This window comes from Carassius auratus, unplaced genomic scaffold (genome assembly GCF_003368295.1).
Source record: "Carassius auratus strain Wakin unplaced genomic scaffold, ASM336829v1 scaf_tig00011275, whole genome shotgun sequence".
Classification (NCBI taxonomy): Eukaryota; Metazoa; Chordata; class Actinopteri; order Cypriniformes; family Cyprinidae; genus Carassius; species Carassius auratus.
The window spans coordinates 157,595-179,332 of NW_020524186.1; the positions used below are offsets into that span (position 1 = coordinate 157,595).

Consider the following 21,738-nt stretch of genomic DNA (forward strand, 5'->3'; position numbering starts at 1 on the left):
TTTTTCTAGTTTCTTTTTGTGGATTTTCAGATTAGGCAGACAAATGCAATCTCTGCAGAAATGAGTGTTAAAGAGAAAGATGGATTTCCCGCTGATACGCACATATGACATATCATTATCCAACATCATCCAGAAGCATGGAGGAGGGGTGGATTATAAATGAAAAGAAAGTTGATGAAATCTAGAACGAGATGAAGAACATTTGCCTGGTCTTTCTAACATGGGTCACATTTACTCATTTACAGTGCTATGCTTTTTTAATGGTTTGAGGTAAATGAAAACGTACACAAACACAAATCTGTTTTTTTACTCAGCTCACTTGCACACCGAAGGTGTGTAATTAATAGGGGGAAAAAATTACATTTCATATTAACGTTCACATGTCAGACTTACAATGGGCTCTATTTATTTCAATTACTGTACCATGTGTACTGACAAATTAAACCCCACTGAAAGGGGGGAAAGGGTTTTTGTTAGGAAGCTGTGGTATCCACATATCAGAATATAATGAGGGTTTACGAACAGAACAGCAGTTGAATTATGAAATATCAGGAAGTAGTTTTTCTCATCACCTGCAGTCTCATCTAGACAGCAAACACACTGACAAATGTATTACATTTTACATAATTAAACTAGCGCACACTGTAATCTTCAGGCTAAAGGTTGTTTAAATTTCATGAAAACACAAACATCTCGTTAAACTTGATGTTGTTTAACCTTTGCCCACACACACACACACACATACACACTTGGTGTTGCAGTACGGCTGTGTATCTTAAGATTCTCCATTAGCCTGAATGTGACCTGTGCGTTAGTTAATTAACACTGCTCTACCTCCGCACACTGACTTTGGGTCAGTTTAAATCACTGTTCTGACTCACTGCCAATCTGAATCCTCAGGCCGGAAGCAGATTCCCTGTATACCAGATTCACATATAGACAGGTTTATCTAATGCCCGCACAGAGGTAACGAACAGCCTTAACTTAAGATGTGAAGCTATGATGTTGATTTCTAAATTATTGATGCAGTGTTTACACTTTTTTATGTTTGCAGGTTTGCTTGAAATTGCTTAAATTATGCAATAAGCTTAGTCATTTAACTCTGTAGACTGTATATAGTCGGGTGTAATGTTATACAAAAATGACAGTTTGGTATGTTCATTGATTTTGAAGTTACGTTTCAGTATGTTTTTGGGGCAGACTATTAAAATAAATTGGATTAATATAATAATCAACACTCAAATAAATGCATGCAAACATGTAAATTGCACATAAGGCAGCTTTTACATTTACTTTTACATCTAATTATAATATAAAGTTAGAGAGTGGCCAGGGGTGGATGTAGCCACTTTTCACCTAAGACACCCCTTTTAGCCATCCTTCTCACAATCACTTCACAATCACAGTTTCTGTCTCTTTTTCTTTACAACTACCACGAACAGAAGATTTTTGAAGCACACATTCCAACTTTGCCTCAGTGCCAGGCGTGAGACATAGAAGTTTGGAAATGGCACAGGTGCCGAGGTAGCTTCAGTAGATAATCAGAGAATGACAAACAAGATCACAGTTAACATAGTTAATACAACATGATTAAATATGGAGGAACTGAAATCACCATCAAATTTTTGCATGCATGTGTTTGTGACATATGTGCATTGTTGGGGAGTAACTAGTTACATGTAATGGCGTAATGCAATTTAATTACAAAATCAGTCACAGTTACTAAGAAAAAAATATGTAATTAAATAAAAGTTACTTATGAAAATGTTAACGATTACAAAGGGGATTACATTTGAATATTTACATACAGCCTTGTAAAAATGTAATTAATTTATTTCCCAAATTGCACTGACTACTCTGACACATACGACCTATAATTTCTGCGACACGGAAAACACAGACTGGCTCGTATAATCCAGTTATAAAAACGGAATTTAGCCTAGGAATATGCCACATTTTGGACTAATAAATCAAAAGTAGGTCAGTACACTTGAATCAAAATGCAATATGTACTAGTGTCTGTGAATATTAAGCCGCAACAAGACAATATATGAATCCTGCACGTTCTGTGTCTCTGTGGGAATCAGGCACATACTGGCCATCGAGAACCGGGACTTTTCACGGTAGCCTGGCAGCCGACTTGGCCCACTATTTTAGTCATATTGTATAGTTGCCCGCTGAATGCACTAAAGCGATTGTTTCTGAATTCGCTATTAAATCTCTAATAAATCATGAATCGGTTAGTCATGACTGACAATGCTTTGGCTCGAGCGCTCTACACACCTCCGCCAAACGGTTAGGATCAGAGTAATCAATGAGAGGGAGAGAATAGTGGACTGTGGAAGCTCTAAGTGGAGCAGAGAAACAAAACTACTGTAAAGGGTTTTAAATGCAGGTCAGTTGTATTATTATTATTATTAGTAGTAGTAGTAGTTGTCTATTGTAGTTTTGTCTTTGTTACTTAATTAAGCAGCAGCAGCCCATTGCTCACCATCACTCAATATTCTGTATAAAGAACATCATTATTATCTATTGTAATGTTACAGTAGTAATTAAGCAGAAAAATAAACATATTTTATAATAGGTTTAAGGAGACCTAGGGCAGACAACAACACAACCCTTACAAAAATTAACGATGATTTTACTATGAATCCAGAGACATGGTAAACACATATTAACCATGGTTTTTGCTACACTAACCATAGTTTAACCATGGAATTTGTTACAAATGGTAATCCATTTGCCAAAAAAAAAAAAAAAAAAAACAAGGTTATGGTACTTGGTTACAAAACATGGTTACTGTAATGAAAGCATGGTTTTTATAAGGGAAAACAGGTCTCATGGTCAGTATTAGGATTTTTATATAAGGATATTGTGGTGAGGTACTCATTTTGACATGTAGGCCATTTAGAAATGATAGTTTTGTTAAATCTTGAGTATTAAAGTCATGAGAGAGATAGATGTCAGGGCAAAATAAAGATTGAAAACCAAAATGGAAGTGAAGGTGCAGTTCAGGAGGGAACTTTTAATTATTTTGCATGCATACCTGTCAACATTTGGATACCAAAGTTAGGGTTGAGGTTTGCGGGGATGGGACTCAACAGATGGGGGTTGGGTTTGGGGTGATGCCGACGCCACATGACTGTCACGTGTGGAATCAAAGTACCGCAAGAGTGTTTCAAGAGCAGCTGGCTGACTCAGCCGCTGCAGTTTCTCCAGAGCAACTGCAGCAGGGGGGCAGGGTTTCATATTTTATTGAAGCAGCCCTGGGTGCCGCCATTGGCTAGCGGACCCCCACCTGCTGTTAGCATTCCATTGACTCCCATTAATTTTGGCATCACTTTGATAGCGAATAACTTTACATCTGAGGCGTTTAAAGACTCCATTTATCCATTAATTATTTCTAAAGAAACAGGAAAATGTATAAAAGGCTCCATTACCTTGTATTTTACGTTATGGTCCCGTGGAAGCAGTTTTTGTAAAAAATAGGATAACGTGGAATCCAATGGGATCGCTGTGTCCATTTCTTTTACTGTCTATGGACGGCATTTCTTTTACTCACGTGTGTTTCGGATTAGATTAACATTTTCAGTTCCAATAATGGCAACAAATCTGTGTTTTTAGAATGGTAAATTTCTTTTTTTTCTTTTTTTTTATGTAGTCGCACGGTTGTGTCATGTTTATCATACAACACCGCTAAAAGTGTGTATACCCCACTGTATTAGTGTTTAAATAGTATGATTATGTTGAACTTTATTCTTGAAAATATGGCACTGTATTGAGCAGTATGTAAAAAATGTTTCTGTTTCTCATGAAAACGTTTCTAAAACTCTGTGTATTTTACAAATATTACATTTAATTTACCTAATCTGTAATAAAGTATGCAAACACCGCGTGAATGTCACTAACGGGAGCAGAAAGTGTCCGGTTTGATGGCTGCGTTTCAACTCTGCCCCCGACCGCAAGTGGCTGCTGCCGATCGCAGTCTATAGCCGTGCATCAATTTGAACGCATCCATTTTTAGTGAGGCTTGCTTTAGATTCCCCTGTCTACCTACCTATTTCAACTGTGCAACAGAGCTTTAGGTTGCCAGGTTGAGGTCACGCTTGGGTTCAAAATGTTATGATGTATTGTGTGTGTAGAATGCGTTTCATACAAGATCTGGCATCTGGACAACCTTGGAATAATGTATTGATGTGATTATGCATATAACGAGGTAGGGCCATACAAATAACGGGAGTTTCCCGGGAGAAATAACAAAACGGGAGGGTGGTGGGAGATGGGTGTGAAATACGGGAGACTCCCGGGAAAAATGGGAGTGTTGACAGGTATGTTTGCATGTCCCCAATCTAAGGATTTAAACCTTTTTTATGTCAGGTCCCTATGAAAAATAGGGTTATCAATGTTTCTGAATTTGTATGAGTGTGAGATTTCCTGGCCTGATTGTTTTTCCCAGTCTACTCCTCATGGAAATTAATTGCACATACATACAGTTTCATTTACTACAGATAGGACTACAGAAACTTGCGTGTTTTCAGCCTCTGCCACCTCAATATATGAGTACATGAACACATAACCATAATATCTAGAACTGCCCTGAGTCACTTCATGAGCATTTTATTTTATTTTATTTTGAGGAAACTATCATCAAATCATATACATAGAGACACCAATGTTTCAAAAAGACACCCATGTTTCAGGAGTTTAGTACACAGGATATGACCCATGCTTATTAGATAACAGTGTTTGAGTTGATGTATATGCTTTTATTTATTATAATTTTTGTATTAACAATTTTTCCCGAACCATTGTTAGATGCAGTGTTTCCTGTAGTTATGCTAATCTTTATTGAACTTCAGATCAATCTCAAAGTAAAAGGCAGTACTAAAGTCTGATTTTGTGATGGATGTGCTCAAATTTTATCATCTTAATTCATGAACTTGTGAAGAACTTGATGAAGAACTTGTGAAAGTCTGGAAGATTTGGGCACTACTGTAAGGTTAACTTGTAATCTGTAACCTATTATATTTCCAAAGTAACCTTCCCAACACTGCATATGCATTACATTTGAGAACATGTCTCCCAGATGTATGGACTAAAATATACTGCCATGAGAAATCACAATATAAGACACAAATTGATATGTAAATTTTGATCTTTAATTTAAATGCAGAGTTAATTAAGAAATTAAGTCAAGTCACCTTTATTTATAAAATAAAGCGCTTTTGTTTTATAGCACTTTAAACAAAAAAGATTGCGTCAAAGCAACTGAACAACATTAATTAGGAAAATAGTGTGTGAATAATGCAAATTGAGAGTAAAAGGGTTAGTTCACCCAAAAATTATGTCATTAATGACTCACCCTCATGTCTGTCCAAACCCTTAAGACATTTTAGACCATTTAAGATATTTTAGATTTAGTCCGAGAGCTTTCTGTCCCTCCATTGAAAGTGTACAGTATACTGTTTCATGTCTAGAAAGGTAATAAAAACATCTTCAAAGTAGTCCACGTGACATCAGAGAGTCCTTTAGAATTTGTTGAAGCATCGAAAATGCATTTTGGTCCAGAAATAGCAAAAACTACGACTTTATTCAGCATTGTCTTCTCTTCCGGGTCTGTTGTGAGCGCGTTCAAGTGTAGTGATATTCGTTTCGCGAATGAATCATTTGATGTAACCGGATCTTCTTGAACCAGTTCACCAAATCTAATCGAATCGCTTGAAATGGTTTGTGTCTCCAATAAGCATTAATCCACAAATGACTTAAGCTGTTAACTTTTTTAATGTGGCTGACACTCTCTCTGAGTTAAAACAAACCAATATCCCGGAGGAATTCATTTACCCAAACAGTACACTGACTGAACTGCTGTGAAGAGAGAACTGAAGATGAACACCGAGCCGAGCCAGATAACGGACGAAAGATTGACTCATTCTCGAGTAAAGAACTGTTTCTGATGGACACGTCCGATTCGAGAGCCGAGGAGCTGATGATACTGTGGTGGATCTTTTGGTGATTGATTCTGAACTGATTCTGTGCTAATGTTATGAGCACACGTAAACCGAAGGCTTGAATCAAGGGCATTCATCCCCAATGATGTCATTATGTCAAGCGCAAAAGAACCAGTGAACCATTTTCTTCAACCGGTTTATTGAATCGAACTGTCCGGAAGAACCGGTTCGTGGAACAGAACCGAACTTCCCATCACTACTGGTGATCCGAAAACCAATGCAACCAGATCTTGCCTCGCGAACAAGTCAATTTTTTGTTCGTTATCTGACTCGGCTCTGTGTTCATCTTCAGTTCTCTCTTCACAGCATATCAGTCAGTGTACTGTTTGAGTAAATGAATTAAAAAAGTTAACAGCTTAAGTCATTTGTGGATTCTAGTTATTATTAAATTGCCTGACTTTTGAGAACGCAGCGGATGTGGAGGATTATAATGTAACAAGAGCTCATTCAAATACTGAGGTGCTAAACCATTCAGGGCTTTATAAATATTAAGCAAGATGTTAAAATCTATACAATGTTCTATAGGGAGCCAGTGCAGTGTTGACAGGACCGGGCTAATATGGTCATTCTTCCAGATCTAGTAAGAAATCTAGCTGCTGCATTTTGGACTGACTGGAGTTTTTTTACTAAGCTGGTTCCTAACTGATGACGAAGAATTGACAGAGCAGCCATCAAGTCTTAGACTGGCTTCTAGGTTATCACATGCAGAGTTTTTGGGTCCTATAATTAACACCTCTGTTTTTTTAAGAATTTAGCAGTAATAAATTACTCATCATCCAGTTTTTTATATCAACTATGCATTCCATTAGTTTTTCAAATTGTTGTGTTTTTCATTAATATTTTTTATTTTAGTAAAACATGAGTCACTGTATAATTTTGCTCCCATTATTTATGCCTAACTAAAACAAGAAACAAATTAATAAAAACTGGTCATGATTTAGCTAAATCATTGAAACTGAAAAGAATGGACAGATTAATAAAACTTCCTCACGTTTAAATTCAACTTCTCTCATTATAATCAACAAAGTGCACACAATGTAAAAAGAGCTTCATTAATTGAGAACTTTTAATTGAGAAGGGAGACGCATTTATAACAACAATATAAAAAAAGTAAAACAATTGCAACTGCATTTAAATGTGGCGCGATGCACAATGGGCAACATTAATTCTTATTTGTCTACATATTTTAGCTTTATTAAAATTTTTGTTTGGTTTTATTTTGTATAATTGCATGTAAAAAATTATTAACTTTGTAATGCATATGCAAAATGTAAAACTGCAATCTTATTTGAAGTCTATAGCATTTTATAATTATTTGTACAATAATATTTAACTTAACCTTCTTTGTATCATTATTATTTAATGCAAAAAATATTTATTAAAACAAGTTTATGAGAGTTGTGCATCTGTTTAATCTTGATCAAGAACAACTAGTGATCAATGAATTGGACATTGGCCATTAGATCACTTTAAAACATCACATTTCCTTCAATTTGCATGTTATAACAACATCTGTCTCAGTTGTAGACTTGTGAAGATTTATTTTTAGCACGAATCTCATACTGTAACCTAAAAGAAATGTGCTCTATTACTATTTATATTCAAGTGTTTGTGTGGAAAATGATCAATGCCCATGCAATGCCCTCACCCTCGAGATCACTTAAATTTTTTCCTGATAATGAAATAACTTACAATTGGGGTGCTTCACATACACAAGAAATATATCCACTGAAAGCTTGAAATGCTTTTCACGTATATATATATATATATATATAGAGAGAGAGAGAGAGATAGAGAGAGAGACATAGGTATAGATCACTGATGTGGCCAATATTCCCAATGATGCCCTCTGAACTCCTCTTCTGTCTTTGGTTATGTCCTGCAGGTCAACTGGCAGCAGGCACCTGTGAGATTGTCACTCTAGACAGAGACAGCAGTCAGCCACGCAGGACAATTGCCAGACAGACGGCCCGCTGCGCATGTAAGAAAGGACAGATTGCTGGGACAACGAGAGCCAGGCCAGCCTGCGTTGATGGTAAGAGCAAATTTGGGGAAACTGTCAATCAAAAGTAATTTTCTTTTTCTTTTTTTTACTTTGTCACCCTAACCCAACACGTACACACTACAAACTCGTCACATATTGATTCTTAACCAGCACCCATTGGTGAACAGGGGTATCCTTTTAGTGTCACTATTCGATGTGCAGGCCATGGTTTTCAGTTGTTTATCTTAATTAAATGGTTTGCATGCATTTGTAAAAAATAGAAATCATTTTATTTTAAGTTATACTTTCATTGGAGCACCTAACCCCACCCCTACCCTAAACCTACCCACTTCTAAACAACATGAAACAAGCAGTAGGCAAATAAAAGTACAGTCACAGGTATTTATTGCAAACACGGATTACAAACAAGCCATGTTGCACCCCAAGTCTTCTGAAGTCATATGGTATCTTTATGCAAAAAAAAGTTAAAAACATAAAGCTGTAATCGCTGAAAATTACCCCGCTCCATTAACGTGCTCACATCTCATTCAAAAAGCATGTGATGAGCCAACGATATTTCACAACTATGAGATTTCTTCTGGTGGAATTTTTTGAATATGGGCACAGAGACGGTCCACAGGATTGCATCTGTTCCTCTCAAAAATCAATAGTTTGCCTCAGAAGAATTGGAATATTAATATGTTTTGAATAAATAATGACTGTATCTGTTTCTGAGGATGCGTCTGATGTGATTTCTTCTGAAGTCTTTATAATGGAGGTTATTCTCCCTTTATGAGACCTGACACCTGACATTTTTTCCTGGGGTCTGAGGGTCTAAGGATGTCCTCATAGGAATACTATACATGTGGCTTGTTAAGGTGACATGCAATCACTTTACAAAGTAACCAGAAATATGCTTTTTGAGACTTAAAACATAATAGTTTTAAAACATAAAATGTATATTATTTATTGTGTGAATTTATTTTGTTAATTTGGGCAAGTTGGTAACCACCTAGAAGATCTAAGTCAAGTCATGTCAGTTTTAATGCTGTAGTGCTTTTCAATATATCTATATTGTTTTGAAATATTCGTACAGAGTATAGTACATTACATCTTCAGTGTTGTTCCTGAAAAGCACAAAAGCGGGACACAGTCAACCAGAGGGGATAAAAAAAGGAGAGAGAAAAGTGAGAGGTAGAAAAGAAAAATTAATTTTCAATCAGTTTAATCGGCTGTTCTCAAGGTCTTAGCACAATTGTCATATCTGATGAGGCATGCTGTGTCCTTCAGTCTGTGGAGGTCAGTTCATCCACAGGATAATCCACAGAACAGGTTGGAAATTGAAGAACATTTTCTAAGGTTTATTCATATAGAATGTGAGTGGCATGGATAAGCCCAATCCTATTTACACTGGGTGATGTCTACTAAATATACTAATATACTAAATTTCAGCTTAAAAGAAAAACAATTGGTCCTCAGAAGAATAAAAACAATATATATATATATATATATATATATATATATATATATATATATATATATATATATATATATATATATATATATATATATATATATATATATATATATATATATATATATATAATGATGGGAGCACTATAAGGGTGAAAATCAATGGAACAATTATGTATATCATTACATGTATCTCATATTATGTGTCTCATTTACTTGATTGTTTTGGGATATCCTATTTAAAAACATGTGAATATGTTGCTTACAAAGCTACTTTATTGTGTTCTATGTTTTGTGCTGTATTGTGAGCAGTCCCCCAAAAAAAAAAAAAAAAATAACGTAAATGTCAAACTTTTGAAATCAATTCTTTGGTTATCCACTTAGAGGACATGGTTGACATGTTAATATGGACACCGTTAACAGTAATTTCATGCCTTCTGGTTCATCTTCTTATGGAACAATGTGTCAGTCTAGAAATATTGACTTGTATTAATATAGAGAGTAAAGAAAAAAAAATGATATTTCAACATTTATTTCTCATTCAAATATGCTGAATATTTGTTGGATAATTTGTGCAGATAAAAGCTCTGGCAAGAGAGGTGTGATTCTGGCAAGGATAGTTGTTGACATGGTTTGTAGCAATGTAATTTGTAGTAAAGTCATTTGTTTCTGAAATCCCAATAACACCAATGAAAGCTAATGCTACATTATACTTGATTCCCATATAGTCGCTTTCACTACATGCATTCAGACAGCAGATAACAGAATTATTTAGAGACATCAGATAAAGGTGAACAGAAATGCATTCTGGGATTGATGTAGAAAATGTTGCATGCTGCAAGTAACACAAAGCTTGCTGATTTATGAAACAAACAGTGCAATGCACAAAACACAACCGATTTGCCGATTAGTAACCGATTAGTAAATCTGGCCCTTAATGTCTTAAATTTATTTATTTATTTATTTTAGGTAATGCATTTGCTGACATGATATAGTCTTACATTTGATAACATGATTTGATAATAGGATCTGTTTTTTCATAATACAATAAGTAATGTTAATTTATACAAATTGTAAAAAAAAAATAAAAAAACATGAAACAAACATAAATCTAAATTAATTTATACAAAAGTATTGTTTTCACGAACAGCATGATACTGATGCAGACTCATCAGGGGCTTTATTGAAACACAACATGTGAGGTGAAAACAGAACGGTGAGTACTGAACAATGGTGAGATGGTGACACAGAGAATACAGCGGTGATACTCAAGTGAACTTGATAAGGCAATGGGAGCAAAGAGACTAGGACAGGGGTTCCCAAACCTTTTCATTCTAGGACCCACCTAGACAAGTATAATCAATCTCAAGACCTACCATAAAATGTTTAAATGGAAGTATGGGGAAAAACACATCTTCATTTAGTAATAAGTAAAGAACAGTTTTTATTTTCCTATTAATTTAATTTATTTTCATATGAATAAAATATATAATTGATTGCAATACCAAAAGGCTTGAAAGAAATAGAGAAAGTTCAGATGTCAAAACAGCAGCCTAATGGTTATGTTAAGGTTATGAGAGGAATATCTGAGTACTACTGATTAACAACAATATGTACAAATCTCAAGAAATTAAATATTGTTTTTAATAACTACTTAAGAGTAAGCAAGTGAAATGTATTAGTGTGAAGGGTGTGCCTGCTTCTTTGAACACAATACATAGAATCTAGGAATTATTTTAGACAGACAGACACGCATGTCTTGACATGGTTGTAGCCGTGATCTGTATTTTGTTTTCATTGCAGCCAGAGCAGAAAATCCACTCTCACATAGGTAAGTGGTAGAAATGGGTACCAAAACGTTGAGTGCAGCAGCTCCTAATGTGGGGTATTCCTTTTCTAAAAACACCCAAAACTGTCCGAGACTCTTTTACTCTCTGAAAAGCAGTTGAAGGCTCCTGTCTGAAGCCACATCTATCAGCTCCTCCTCTGCTCTTTCTGTTAGGACACGGTGCTCTCTTGCCTAGCTACAAAAAGGATCCCGTATCCAGTCCCATTCTGTCATATATACAGATGATTGATTTGATAGAAAAAAGTCAACTGATAAGACTGATAAAAAGTGTTTAACATGTATATAACAATAATAATAATAATAATAATAAAACAACCAAAAAATATTTATCTTACCTCTAATATCAGTAAAATACTTGTGGAATTTCTGAATGAGTGCGTCGAGGTGAGAATGTATAGTGTCTTGGTTGCAGTCACTGTCATTGGTGCGCACTCCGCAAAGTGATGGAAACATGTCCTACACTCCTTTTTACACTCGGGATCTCCATAATTTCAGTTTGCTGGTGAAAGCTCCATATAGGTCAGGATGGATGATGATGGACCTTGCATGCTTTCATTCAGTACGTTTATATGAGTGAATATGTCCGGCTGGTAGTCAAAATTCGCGCACCATTCTTCATCTGACATATGTACAGCAAGAGGAGAATTAACATTTGCTAAAAACTGCGAACAGTTAACACCTTACCCCATTATAGCCACCCGACCTTGGCGTGAAGCAGGAGGTACTGATGTCCTGAGCCCATTTCAGTGCATAGCAATGTAAAAAGTGTCCCGGTCTTGATAGCATTTACTATTTTGATGGCAGTCTGCAACACATCGTTAAACTCCGGGTGCAGTTTCTTACTGGCAAGGACTTCTCAATGTAAAATACAGTGGGTAAAAGTAGCTAATGGGGCCATCTCCCTTAGTCGAGCAACAAGACCACTTTTCTTGCCTGTCATTGCAGCCGCACCATCCATTCAGAGGCCCACACAGTTTTCCCACTGGAAGCCCTCCGACGTTATGAATCCATTTAAGCAGTAAAAAAATATCTGCCCCTGTCGTTCGTTCTTTCAGTTCTTAACAAAATAAGAACTCCTCAATGATGTCAGTGGAGTCAACGTACCTGGCATATGCCAGTAACTGTGCACATTTTGCAACATCTGTGCTTTCGTCCAGTTGTAGAGCAATTGCAACACTACTCCGAATTTTGTCACTTGTCTGTTCGCTTAAATCAGAGGAAATTTCCTCAATACGCCGTTGTACTGTGTTATCAGAAAGTGGAACTTTAGCGATCTTTCCTGCAGCTTCTTTACCCAGCATTTCCTCAACAATGTCTATGCAGGCTGGCAGCAGAAGCTCCTGTCCTATGGTGTGTGGCCTTTTGGATTTTGCGATTCTCTATGCAGCTAAAAATGAGGCTCACATTGTTTTTTCAGATTTTTTTTTGCTGACAAAGATACTCTTCTTTTTTTAGAAGAAAATAAGATCGCCCCTTTTTGACGTATGCAGAATGTTTTGTTGTGAGGTGCCGTTTAAGTTTTGAGGGTTTCATGCTAGCACTGGCCAACCTTTCTAATCATAAAAGACATTGAGGGACTCCTCACCTTCTGGACTTCCGCAGGCAATAAAAACAAGATCAAGGTAGGACTGGTCATATTTTCTGCGTGGCTCCTTTTTAGATGTTGTTGTCTCTGGTGACTTCTCACAGGTCTGTGATGACTTTAGTTTAAAAAACTTTAATTTTTTTTTACATATGCTAAATTATTCAGACGATTTATTCAGTGAGTCATTCAATGAATGCTATGTTGATTCAGATGTTTGACTCATATGTGTGTGTGTGTGTGTGTGTGTGTGTTTAATGATTCCTTAAAAGAATTGTCACTTAAGAGTAGTTTGGTCATTAATTGGACTGGCTTTGTTTCACTCATCGTAACATATTTAGCTGCGGCTAAGTGCCTTTGTGCGACCCACCTTTTTTCAATGTCGTGGCCCACAGTTTGAAAACCACTGGACTAGGATGACTGGAGACCTATAATACTGGATGACTAAAGGACTGACCCCAAAGGAGACAAAGAAAGTTGGTAAGGATTGAGGAGTGACAAATCAAATGTGGGTGCAATACAGTTATGTGCTAGGAGGTGTAAATGATAAATGATTGGGTTGATTTGTCTCTGGACTGATGTAGTGGGGACTCTTGCAGTAAGTTAAAGATGAATGACCCTGGTACAGAGGTAGACCATCTTTCCTGGATGGTAAGTAGAGGTTGTGAGAAGAAATGCCTCCAGACTCCGGAGATGGACTAGGGATTGTGGTCTGAGACAACATTTTCCAGAACACTGTCATTGCAGAAGAAATGATGGCATTCCAAGGGTCTCCAGTTTGGTGATGAAATCCACTCCTAGGTATAAGCAGAGATGGTGTGGCACTGAGAGTGGAAGTTGAAGTAAGACTGGAAGCTTGCCAAATGGGAGAAGATGTACAGTCTTTGACAAGTCACAGTTAGTGCTATACCATCCTTTATGAAGTGCTGGACATTCTGGGACATATTGGGCCACCAGTAATGACTTTGAAAAAGCAAGATGGTTTGCTGTTGGCCAGGGTCACACAAGCCCAGGGAAGAGTCTGTGAGGAGTGTATGAAGTACTGATGGAAGATAAATCAACCCCTGTTGAATCAGTTGTCCAGCTTGATGTACAGTAGCTCCTGGTTGCCAATGTATTAGTTGTGCTTTGCTTTGCCAGGACCATTTTCCTGGAGAAGAAGGCACATCGGATACCCGCATAGCCCACATAGGGGATACCCTTGTTGTTGAAATAGTACAGCTCCAACCCCATTGGTGGATGCATCAACCTCAACCATTAAGGAAAATTCTACAAAAGTGTATTGAAGTTTGCAAATCTCAAAAACTTCTGGAGCTCTTGTGATGAATTGTGGCCAGAACTGCTTGAAACTTTCCCTGATCCATCTTGTTGAATTCAAGTTCATTTGTATAGCACTTTTTACGATAGAAATCATTGCAAAGCAACTTTACATAAAATAAAGATTCTACAATATTTAGTAGTAGCTTATCAGTGGTGAATGTCAGTTTATGTGCATATGACAGAAATGTAAAAATTAATTAAAGACGTAATCATACAGACCATGGACACTATTAAGAGCAATAAGTATACGATGGAATCAGACTTATAGGGGAAAAAAAAAATTGTTAGTTCTGTATCTTGTTTCAGTGTTTGCATCATCTGAGTACTTCTGAAGGGTTGGCATCATCTCTTCTCAGGTGTTCTGGATCCAGACCGCAGCTTGTGTAAATCTTGGATACAACAGCTGCTGTTTCAACTAAGTAAAATAAATTAGTTTAACCCAGGCTAAAGAAAAATAATGCACATTTGAACAGATATTACTGCAGTCTAAAATTACAAGATGCATTATCTAAATGTTTGGCCAAATAAATGTGTTTTTAACCTAGATTTAAACAGAGAGAGTGTGTCTGAACCCCAAACATTATCAGGAAGGCTATTCCAGAGTTTGGGAACCAAATGCGAAAAATCTCCTTTAGTGGACTTTGCTATCCTAGGTACTACCAAAAGCCCAGCATTTTGTGACCTTAGGGAACTAAAACTAGCTAAACCATTAAGGGCCTTATAGGTAAGTAATAGTATTTTGTAACACATATGGAACTTAATAGGTAGCCAGTGTAGAGACTGTAAAATTGGGGCAATATGATCATATTTTCTTGAGCTGGTATTGACTCTAGCTGCTTTATTTTGGACTACCTGTAGCTTGTTTATTGAAGATGCAGGTCAACCACCTGGCAGTGCATTACAATAGTCCAGTCTAGATTTCATTGTCATTTTACCTTTCAGATATGATATAAACAAGGAATTGAGTGGATGACAGGTGGAACCTTTTGTGGTGTTTTGTGGTGGTGTTTTTGCTGCTTTTTCATTATGAGAGAGGCATAATGTAAATCAAGATATCATCAGTGCATGTGATGTTAAGACGATGAAGTTACTCCCACACATAGATGAGGATGACTGAATGACTGGAAGACTTGTTGACTAAAATGGAGGATAAGTGGTAAGTCTGACAGGTACAAAGGACAGAGTCTGTAACATTATATGCAGAAATGTCCAGATGGTAAGCAAATGTAAATTAATTTGCATGTTCAAAAGTTTCACATACTAATGACAATGTTGTCAAAATGATCCCTGTTCACACAGATCTGTGAAAACTACTAGAAACACTGTATTATGCATGCAAGGCCAGTAGCAGGTGATGTGTATGTGCACATACCTATACACTATACTCATATAATACACATTCGTGATGTCAATATTTTCACAAATTCTCTTTTTCCTTGTTTACATGGATACAATAACAGTATCATTATTTGAAACTAGGGCTGCTACACGATAAATTGTATTCAAAATAAGATATTTGCTTTACATATATGCATGTGTACTATGTATATTTCTTATGTATATGTAAATACACACACCTGCATGTATATATTAAGGAAAGATGTGTTTACACACACACACACACACACACACACACACACACACACACACACATATATAGTATGGAAGTAAAGTTTGAATGCAATTATTTGTGATTAATCGTATTGTAGCCCTATTTGAAACCCATTTTGAAAGGTTTGCATTTTCAGGCATACAAAACGCCATTTACATGTAAATGAATGTCCAAAATGCATAAAGTACAAGATTTTAGTTAAGATTGGTGTCATGTAAACACTAAGGCTGCATTTACACTTGGCATTAACATTCGACCTGTATCCAGATGTTGTACACATACACATTGAAAAAGACATGTGTAAACGCACTTCTGATCGGAATGTTATCCGATCAGCATGTGCTGGTCTAGAGGTAGTTTAGGACACATTGAAAATGCTTTTCAAAAGAAAACTCACCACTTCAGGTTGACTTTGCACCAGGCCATTCTCGCAGACTTATTTAAATATTTCATGAAAAAGACAGATCCATTCAGTTATCCAGATAGAAAAGTCAGTTGATGTCACCAAGTGTAAACACGCCATGTTCTGACTGACTGACTGTGATTGACTGACTGTGTTCTGACACACAGTGATTGCATGTTATTGCAAAGTGTAAATGCTGCCTAAGAATCCATGTTAAATATAATCATTTATTGGCAGGTTATTGGTCATAGGTGTTACTATTCAGTACTCTGGTGAATGTGCAGGAAGTGTGGACAATATGACTGAGGGGGAGAGCCTGGTGGAGCTGTGACAGTTGTTTCATTTTAGTTCACGTTAGCTCCTTCATTAACAAATAGAACAGTTACAAATACTAAAAATCATATACTGTACAAATGTATTTGACATCAGAGACCAGGAAGCATAAAAGCAGGGGAGGTGCAGCCGGCACCAGCCTTCTGTCTTCAGCAAGCGCTCTCTGTGTGTGTGTACTGTTCAAAGAACTTTTACGTTTGTCAGTCTTATGTAGTGTTGTTTGTTATCCCCCAAAAGTATGCCAAAAGCATCCTCCAAGAACTTACACCAAATGGGCGAAGGCAAGCAGCGTTTCAGACTATGTGTTCCTCCCTGTCCTCGCTACAACTCAGGCCGGGATACAAACAGTTTGTGCAGTGTTTGCCTGGGAGGGGAGCATGCAGAGTCGTCTCTCCCTGCATGTTTTCCGTTCCCGGAGGGCTCTCTTCACCGAGGGAGCCTTCGCTAGCATTCCCCGCAGCGTTGATCCCGCTTCCGCCGAGGCGGAGCGTCGATCTCGCTCGTGGGGTTCGCAGTTGGATTTGGCAGAGGGAATGGAGACGGGCAAGTCCCTATATTCTTCCTCACCTGCCAGATCCAGCGCCCGCTCTCAGGGATCGCAAGCGCGCTCCTGTGCTACTTCTCCCCGGGGAGCGGGCTTGGCGTTTCATCTATCTTCCTCTGAGGAGGTTGATGTGGTGAACGTCACTGAGAATTCGCCCCCTCAATCGCCCCAGTATGAGGAGCTTTTGGAGGTGGTTACTCGTGCTGTGGCCAAGTTAAACATCGAATGGCCAGCCGAGAAAAAGGCTGAACTGCACAAAAGCAAACTTGATGAGCGTTTTCTGCGAACTAAGCCGCCACCTCCGCGCCGAAGCCTGCCTTTTTTTTACCGATTTGCACACTGAGGTGTGTAAATCGTGGGAAAAAAAAACCCTTCTCGGCCCGAGTTTTCATCCCCGTTTCTGATCACTACGGCAACATAGCAGGGATGAATGAGCATGGTTATAAGGGTTGCCCCGGGTTGAACAGACGCTCACGAGCTATCTGTCTCCCGGCACGGCATCGTCATTAAAGGCTCCAGCACTGCCCTCCAAGCCACTGTGTACAACATCAGCGCTGGTGGGCAAGGGGTACTCAGCAGCGGGTCAGGCTGGTGCGTGTCTGCACACCATGGCAGTGTTACAGGTGTACCAAGCTGATCTGCTGAAAGATTTAGATGAGCAAGAGCACGTGAGATCTGAGGATATCACGGAGCTCAGGAAGACCGCTGATTTGTCTCTCCACCCTACCAAAGAGACCGCTCATGCTATTGGGCGTGCTACATGTACGCCCCGCTTGTGTCCTTGGGCCTGTTCGGCGACACTGTTCCAGTGGTTCCCCCCACATCGCTCTCTAAATCCGGAGGCTGCCGGGCGGGGGCAGCCTCCACCGAGTACCAGCTCCTCATACAGGGAGGCACAAAAACAGAGCTCCAGCTAACCGGAGCCGTGGGTCCAGACGACGATCTGGGTCGGAGGCTTCTAAGTCTAAGACGGATCTGCGGACCGTACTTAAGGCTTAGAGGTCTTCGGCCAAAAAGCCCTGACGCCACTGGCCCGGGGCTTATGAGGGCAGTCCCCTCTGTGGTGCAGCGGGGACACCGCATTACACAGTGTCCGTCTCGCCTCAGTGCCCTCAGGAGATCGTTCTGCCAACCCTGCCAGTGTTAAAGGGCGCAGCGGTCTCCCGCGAGCACCATGCCCAGTTACCGCCCGGAAACGTAGCGGTGCTGAGTGGCTCGCCACCTCCGCGGAGGTCTCTAGAACGGTTTGTTCAGTTGTCTCCTGCCGGTCCGCCATTACAAGGCACCGAGCTAGCTGTTCGAGAGACTGACTCCCTTAGTAGATTATTTAGCAGCATGGAAACTACTCCCAAATGTGTCTCAATGGGTCCTGCACACTGTAGAAAGAGGCTACACAATTCAGTTTGGTTTTCCTCCGCCTCGATTCAACGGGGTTTCACCCACGCTGGTGGGTCCCGAGCAGGCTCTGGTTATGGAACAGGAAGTGCACGCTCTCCTGAGGAAGGCCATCGAGGTGGTCCCTTCTCACCACAGAGAGTCAGGGTTCTACAGCCGGTACTTCATTGTTCCAAAGAAGGATGGAGGGGTTGCATCCCATTTTAGATCTGCGTCTAGTGAACCGCTCAGTCAAGCGACTGAAGTTCAGGATGCTCACACTGAAACAGGTTGTGTCTCAGATCAGACTGGTTTGTCACGATAGATCTAAAAGATGCATATTACCATATCTCCATCCTTCCCCTACACAGGAAGTTTCTGAGGTTTGCTTTCGTGGGCGAAGCGTACTAATATCGAGTACTTCCCTTTGGCCTTGCACTCTCACCCCGCACTTTCACGAAGTGTGTGGATGCAGCCCTGGCTCCACTACGACTCCAGGGCATCCGCATACTGAACTATATCGACAGTTGGTTGACTTTAGCATCGAGATGTCGTTCTTGCCCACATGAGAGAGCTGGGGTTAAGACTGAATGCTGTTGCTTTCTCCAGTACAGAGAACCACTTATCTGGGTGTGGTGTGGGATTCGACCACAATGCAGACACGCATGTCACCTGTTTGGATCGAGCATATGAGTCCTCTGACCTCCCCTCTCCCCTGGGGGTCAAGGCTCACTCCACTAGAAGTGTGGCGGCCTCCAAGGCCTTCCTAGCAGGTGTCTCTATGCATGACATCTGCGAGGCTGCGGGGTGGTCAACGCCTTTGACCTTTGTAAGATTTTACGGTCTAGATTTACGAGCCGCTCCAGGCCACTCTGTTCTCTCGTCCTAGCTGTGCAGTTTCCCACACTGGCAGAGATTTGTAAGTCTGGCGGCATGGGCATTCTTGTCCCCAATCATTCTGCGCCTCTCCTGCTTTTATGCTTCTTGGTGTCTGACGTCACCCGCCTATGACGTCTCGCCCATCCATTGGACTGATAACACACATGATTCAGAAATGTCACGATGGAGGCGTTCCCCAATCGTTCTCGATGCAGCGTCTTGTTCCTTAGAGGAACCAGGGTTACATACGTAACCTTAGACCTTTTCACTGTCATAAAAATGGGCTGATGAATTCCTTGTTCTATAAAGTCCCTCGTTCAGAAATATGTAACACGTTCTGATTGTGCCAGCGGTTCCTGTGTTGTGATTCGACAGCAGCTGAGCGCAGGCTGCCCTCTTTGTAACGCAATTGGACTAGTTTTGAGAAGCAAGTGGCAGGAGCATGTGCTTGAAATGTACTTATAATCACTGGAGTGTTTTTACTGATGAGATGCACATGAAAATCGCATTCGTTTTTTTTTTTTTTTTTTGCACAGCCCTAACATATAGTTAACAAAGCTAAACAGCATTGCCCTTTGTGTAATAAGTTATAGAAACTGTAAAACGCACCGACTTAATAAAATACACTTGTGGTCCATAAACAACGCCTTCTCCAGACAAATAGGGAACTGCTCCATCTTTCAATGTGAATCCGGCATCAAACTGATTGAGATTGAGGAAGTTGTCCTCAGCAAAATGTGCTGCACATAGTTTTACATGTGGATTATAATTTTTGGGAACCGAGTTAAACATAAATTATAACCATTAATCTCCAAGTACAACACAAACGCAGCTTTTACTCTTCTGCGTCTGAGTGCAATAAGACCACGCCCCCCTTTATGTGAATTCATGTGGGTGGAGGTTAGTCAAAAAACTGTTTTAGTGACATCATTACTGCAGGAACTAGAGGGATGTAGTCCAAACGGGTCATTTTCTGTTAAATAAAATATATTGCTTGGCATTGAACTTTGAGCTTTAGAATTTTACAGATAATATTTATACTCTAACAACAACATTACACACTAACTAAAGTTTAAAACATGGGATCACGGAGAATGGGACCTTTAAAAGAAAATGGAAAATCACTGCTTATTAAAAATTTTTTGGTTTGGTACTATTTTCACAAGTTGTACATTTCCAAAACCCTTAGTACAAAACTTTGAACTGAACACACATGCAACACCAATAGGCATTCATTCAGAACCTTTAATTCATGATTTAATTCTAATTGTGCATATCTACATTCCACATTCCAAAGCAAATTATGCAAAATTCATGTTTCAAATCACCTTTGTTGCTTAAATAATTACAGTAATTCAGGCAACAATAACATGTAAGAAAATACACTTATAGTACCTAACTTGCATATCTCACATAAAATCAATAGTGTTTTGTAAAAGTATTTTTCCACTTTTATCAAAAGGTGTGATGGAGGTGTGACTTTGTCATAAGGTTTTTTTTCTAGAACAGAGTTTACTATCAATCTAGTAAATGTCCTCACTGTGCCATATGACTAAATCTATATTCTAGCTATTATTTTCAGATGAAGGGTGAGTTACTGTAAATTAATGTGCAGTTTTTACCATGGTAATGATTCAGTGTACAGTGTTACATGGCATAATGCAGTGTAAAATGCTATATTTCATGTCATCTGTTCTGATACATAATCTCAGATCAGTTCCTTTGTGTCCTGATGTTTGTTTACAAATAGCAAAACACAGTTTTACAAATGAGGACATCCTTAAAGGGAGGTGTATTTATTTATTTATTTATCCGCCCCCCACCCCCAAATTCAGGACAATTTCAGATGTTATCCCCATAAAATAGGGTTTACCTGAACCACACACACCCTTACAAAATAGTGGTTATCATCTTAGATAAATCACTTTTAGTACAAACAATAATTCAGTGAATTTGGTTATCCCAAACCAAACTAGGGGCGCTGAGAGTGCTGCAGCACCCCCCGCCACAGGACTGGGTCTGAGATTTTCCTTGTGCCCCTCGATCATCCCCAAGATACTTCATTTCTGTGATAGTTTTGTGATTAATTATACAACTGACCAGAAATATATAGCCTAGTGCCGTTGTATTTCACTTGGGTGCCTTGCGGGATGTGTCCCTACATCTCCTCACACGGACTTTCATGTGAAATGTTCAACCGATATTTTCGTAATTTTACATTCCGACTTGTAAAAAACATTCACGTCCTCATCCCTTTTATGAGCTGGTTTCTGAAGCCTTCTTGCTTCTCAAGATGGTGACCCGTCTATCACATAAGCACAGCTCTTTAATTGCACTCTAGTCTCTGGTCAAACGTGCTCAAACCAATGTAGCCTAA

The 21,738-nt window shown here is 38.9% G+C and overlaps 1 protein-coding gene across 3 annotated transcripts in view; it reads left to right on the top strand.

Moving 5' to 3' along the window:
- LOC113073041 (protein FAM19A5-like) overlaps positions 1–21,738 on the top strand; it is a 169,216-nt gene that overhangs the window by 74,693 nt on the left and 72,785 nt on the right. For all 3 annotated transcript variants that reach the window (XM_026245912.1, XM_026245915.1, XM_026245913.1), the window contains exon 2: positions 7,894–8,043. In XM_026245912.1, the coding sequence (XP_026101697.1) occupies positions 7,894–8,043 (150 nt within the window). The remainder of the gene's footprint in view (positions 1–7,893; positions 8,044–21,738) is intronic.